The sequence below is a fragment of the Arachis duranensis genome, unplaced genomic scaffold (genome assembly GCF_000817695.3).
Source record: "Arachis duranensis cultivar V14167 unplaced genomic scaffold, aradu.V14167.gnm2.J7QH unplaced_Scaffold_175925, whole genome shotgun sequence".
Lineage (NCBI taxonomy): Eukaryota > Viridiplantae > Streptophyta > Magnoliopsida > Fabales > Fabaceae > Arachis > Arachis duranensis.
Genome location: NW_026264351.1, coordinates 6,337 through 11,664, shown reverse-complemented (window position 1 = coordinate 11,664; position 5,328 = coordinate 6,337). Strand labels below are relative to the sequence as shown.

The 5,328-nt window shown below is 29.0% G+C and overlaps 1 protein-coding gene across 1 annotated transcript; it reads right to left on the bottom strand.

Annotated features, from left to right (window-relative positions):
- Window positions 1-1,330: 1,330 nt before the first annotated feature.
- LOC107472063 (putative serine carboxypeptidase-like 52) lies at window positions 1,331-3,277 on the bottom strand. The gene is made up of 4 exons (XM_016091634.3): window positions 3,113-3,277; window positions 2,878-2,991; window positions 1,686-1,731; window positions 1,331-1,565 (listed from the first exon to the last, which is right to left on the bottom strand). The coding sequence occupies exons 1-4, from the start codon at window positions 3,238-3,240 to the stop codon at window positions 1,482-1,484; spliced, it is 372 nt and encodes a 123-aa protein (XP_015947120.1). The 5' UTR covers window positions 3,241-3,277; the 3' UTR covers window positions 1,331-1,481.
- Between the last annotated feature and the right edge of the window lie 2,051 nt (window positions 3,278-5,328).

Genomic DNA, 5,328 nt, shown 5'->3' with positions numbered 1-5,328 from the left:
ATTAATATTGAATTTGAATTGTATTATATTAAAAATAATTTGCAGAATATTTATTTAAAAATTTGTATATAATTTCATGTAATTATTTAATTAAAATATAATATAAATTAAAATATAATTTATTATTTTAAAATTTTGAATTTATGTATTTTTAAAAAAAACATAAATCTTTTATATTAAGAGTGTACAAAACACATATTCATTTGTTGCTTTTATTTTTATATTTGTTTTAGTTGTCATACTATGTCTTTTTATATGGTGTTCTTTGGATTGCAAATAATTAAAAAAAATAAAAAATGAATGAGAATGAGAAACACCAAAAATATAAATTAGTTTTATAATAATGATATATTTAAATATGCCTAGTAAAGAGATGTGCCAAATTTAAACTTATTTGGATTTAAAAAAATGAATGAGAATGAAAAATATTAAAAATGTCATAATTTTATAATCATAATATATTTGATGTATTTAGTAAGAAAATATGGTAAATTTAGACTTATTTGAAGGAATTTTTGTTAATTGGTATGATAGACTAAGAAATAAAGAGTAGTAGAGTCTTATGTAGGATGCATAAATAGATCAAATAATATAGTAGTAAGAGTATTAATATGTATAAATTGTAGAATTTTAATATTTGTAACTGAAAATTTTTATAATTATTATTATGATACTTTTAATGTATATTTATTGTATTTAGTTAGTATTTTATATTTTAATTGAATAATAATAGATAAGATTTTTTTTTAATTTTTTACTAAAAGATGATTGGTTAATTTCAAGTTTTGTCAAGTAAGCAAAATTGTTGACATGGAATTGTTAAAAAGAAAAATATGATTTAAACACGATATAGAAGAACTTAGGTATCAACTTTTATATAATAAAAATAGATAGATCGATAGATTCTCTTGTTTTCCTTGATAAACTTCTTGCTGTTTTTCTTTCATTCTTGTTTCTTGCAACCCAAGAATCTTAGTTGCTTTCATAATGGGGGTCACATAAGTTAATATGGTTGTCACTGATTTAACAGATTGTTGACTTAAGGAACAAGTCAAAATTGTAATTTGTTAGTCTGTGATCTCTAGATAATTTTGTCTTTTGAGTGATAGATACTAGATAGATTGAGATATACTCAAATACTAGTGTGAATTACAACTCTTATCAATACAAAATCATCTTAGTTTTCTCTGTTTCTTTCCATCTTTTTTGCTGCATAATTCTGCAGTTCAGTTTCATATTAGCAATCCTATAATCCCATCTGTTGAAATTCTTCTAATAAAGTAGCAATTATTTTGTTCCTTAGGATTCGGGAGACAATAGTTCTCCACAATAGGGATGAAATTTCTCTATTGGTATAGAATATAGTTGAACACTTAGTACACAGAATAGTTACACATTATATTATTTGATATTTTACTAGTCATAGATGAATGAGCATCATCTCATGTGTAACTAGTTTTGTAACATTTTAGTTATTAAAGTCATAAAGGGACATTAGAGAGCCACCTAGAGAACATGGCTAAACATTCATCTGGTTTGTACTCAGCAGCTGTATGCCCTCCACCCTATTATTACATATGAAGAAAAAAAAGAAATGGACAAATTTCCAAAATAGAGAGACACTACAAAAGAAAAAAAAGTACTTTTTTTATCTAAATTAAAGAATTAATGTTTTTTTTCTTTACCTTCACAGTTGCAAACGTCATTTGATTTGAGTAAGTCCTTGTAAACCTGTTCAAGAGACAAATTATCTATACATGCTCAATGTCTTGGAGTGTTTTAAGAAAGGAAAAGTATAGAGAAACGATGAGAATACTAAATAATGTGAACAATAGATATGTCGGATGTTCAATTCAATAGGTATGCAGATGATTATATTGATTTTTAATTGAATGGTTATTTCTTTTGATTTGATTTATTCATGCACAGTTAACAATAGCTGGATGTTCAATTCATTAGGTATGCGGATGGTTATCCTAATATTAAAGTTTAGGAGGTAATTTAGAGGTGAAATGTTTTTTTATTTTATTAGGTCAATTCTAAAGTCTATTGTTCACATTGTTCACAAAAGTCATTGTCTACCTAGTAAAACCAAAAAAATAATAATGTTATGTAAACAATTCCTTTCAATGATTATACAAAACAAATACGCAAAAATAAGATACAGGTACTAATGTATTGTTGGAAGAATAAATAAATAAATATATATATTAGTCATGTTGCATGTACACCAAAAATTAGCTACAAAATCAGTTATTAATTTAAAGCATTTATCTAAATATAAAATATACATAAAAAATAAGATAAATAACACATATATTTATACATAAATATATAGTGACTGATTTGATACTGATTTTTTATGTGCATCTAATACTTTTATAAACCTATATTGCATATATCACTGATCTTCGTAGGTAAAATAACTCACTATACCCTCACAGTAAACTTCACATCGTTATAGTCATAAGCTTTAATTAAAATGATTATTAACTTAATTTACACAGAATGGTAACTACCATAGTAACCACAAACATAAGCACTATAAAACTAGCTTCAATATATATTATATCATAAAGAGTAAAGTGATAAATAAATCTTTAAAGATTTATATTTCGAACATATTAGTGCTTGAAGAAAAATAAATACCGAATAAAATTTTTTACGTTAACAGATGTAAACATATTATTTTTAAATTAACCTCTATAATTAGGATATAAGGTCTTAATTTAAATTAACTTGTCCACATTTATTATAGTAAAATATTTTATTGGTACTTTTTTTTACTTTCAAAATTAGCTTCTTTAAAATGTAAATATTCAGAAGTTTATTTGTCACTTTATTATAAAATATAAAGACTAAAAGATTCATGCATACCCTGCAACTTGGCCATTTACAAGCCATGGCCTCCAATCATCGAGAATGGAGTAGTTTAGAGCTCTTATCCATGCTTGAGTCGACAAGAAAGGAACAACTAAGTCGTGATCGCCGCTGTCAAAACAATAATTATTGCCCCATAAAATCAGCTTGGTTGCCAATATCCCAAGAAATTAAAGCCAAAAGAAAGATACTGAAATTGTTATTTCAAACTCGAATCGTCTAGAAACCTTACCTGAATATCAAGGAACGGTAGCCTTTTGCACTGAGATTTACATGAAATTCGAAGCTGCTAGTGATGTCGAAGTCAAAATCAGTAGTGTAACACCGTTTCCATTTTCCTATTTCCTGTGAAGCATGCATTTAGCTTTGATATATCCATTAAATGCTTAGTGCTTAGGCTTCTTTGGTGATGTAGGTTATTATGAATTAATTATATATTTAGGTTAATTTTTAATTATAAAAACAAAGAAAATACGTGTTTGTTGTTAAGAAATACTAATGGAAAGAAAGCTATATTGAATAATATTAAAAAAAAAAGAACAATGCTATATAATTAACAAAATGTATTAGTTTGGCCAACATTATTTAGCCAACAAAAGTATATATATAGTAAATTCTAAACCTTAAATTCTAACAGTATAAAAACAAAATAATATTGACAAAAAATATTGACCTCCTAACATTTCTTTTAAGAAAATATGTGTTGATTGTTAAAAAATACTAACGGATAAATTCAGCAGCTGGATTGAACTATCTTTCTGTATATAATAGGAGAGCAGTACATGATTTATTGTTCGACAAGTGTCCAGCTTTTATAATCGACATGTGGTGTAGTGAAAAAATAAGGACATTAAAGTAAATGACAGTTGTTTAGATATCAAATTTAAACTGTATTGTGTACATATAAATTGAATGACAAAACTCTAATCTGAACATTTGTTGGCAGCCACTGTATTTCAAAATCCAAAAACACTCCTCCCTCATCAGATCTCTCTCCACCCGTCTCTCCATTTGCCAGTGCCGAAGCTATGCACTTTCACTGGAGCAAACACAAAAATTTTGCTCATGATACAAACAGAGAAACCGTCGGTAGAGACTTTTCATCTGTTCGCGAAAACCAAAGTTCCATCCGTTCGCACAGTTAACCATCATGGATGGCTGTCGTTGGCGGTGTTGCAGGTAATTTATATTTTAAGAGTTAGAATAGTTACACAAATTGTTGTGTTTATGCAAAATCAAAGAAACTGAGAAAGTGTTTCTTTAGCACAGTTAATGAACTCAGAATGGATCTCAGATTCAGTTTACAGCTTGAATGACTCTTGATCTATTACTTTAATGTATGTAATGTTCAGATACGGTGTCGGAGCGCATCTTGAAGGAGCTCAAAAATTTGCAAAAGGACCCTCCTACGTTGTCTAGATTGGGTTAGCTTCCTCAACCACATCTATCTTTTTTATCCTTTGGGTTATTTTGAAAATTATTTTTTTGCTTTCACACTGTGGAAAAATTAAAAAAATTTTCAATTTTTCAATCAGAGATAAGCAATCTTTGATGGCCTTTCATTGTTTCATTGATTCTCAGAAACTTGGTGCTTACTGTTTCATTTTTACTATTTTCATCTCTTTAATCACATTATACATGCTTTCAGGAAGAACTATCAGTAAAGTGATTGGAAGTTTTGGAGTCCCCACAAGCTATCTATCTAAAGGCTAAGCTTGAAGAAGCTATCTTGGGACACAACCTGTTTGAAGAAGCCTTTATAATCGACATGTGGCGCAGTGAAAGGATAAGGGCATCAAAGTAAATAACAATTGTTTAGATGTCAAATTTAAACTTTGTTGTGCACATATAAATTGAATGACAAAACCCTAATATGAATATTTGTTAGCGGCCACTGTATTTCAAAATTCAAAATCACTCCTCCCTCATCAGATCTCTTTCCATCCCTCTCTCCATCTGCCAGTACCGAAGCTATGCACTACCACTGGAGCAAACGCAGAAACTTTACTCGTGATGCAAACAGAGGAACTGTCGGTAGAGAATTTTCATCTGTTTGCGAAAACAAAAGTTCCATCCGTTCGCATAGTTACTCATCATGGATGGTTGTCGTTGGCAGTGTTGCAGGGTGATGAGCGGATAATTTGTACGCTTTTTGGCATTGTTTTTAGTATGTTTTTAGTATGATCTAGTTAGTTTTTAGTTAAAATTCACTTTTCTGGACTTTACTATGAGTTTTTGTGTTTTTCTGTGATTTCAGGTATTTTCTGGCTGAAATTGAGGGACTTGAGCAAAAATCTGATTCAGAGACTAAAAAGGACTGTAGATGCTGTTGGATTCTGACCTCCCTGCACTCGAAGTAGATTTTATGGAGCTACAGAAGCCCAATTGGCGCGCTCTCAATGGCGTTGGAAAGTAGACATCCTGGGCTTTCCAGCAATATATGATAGT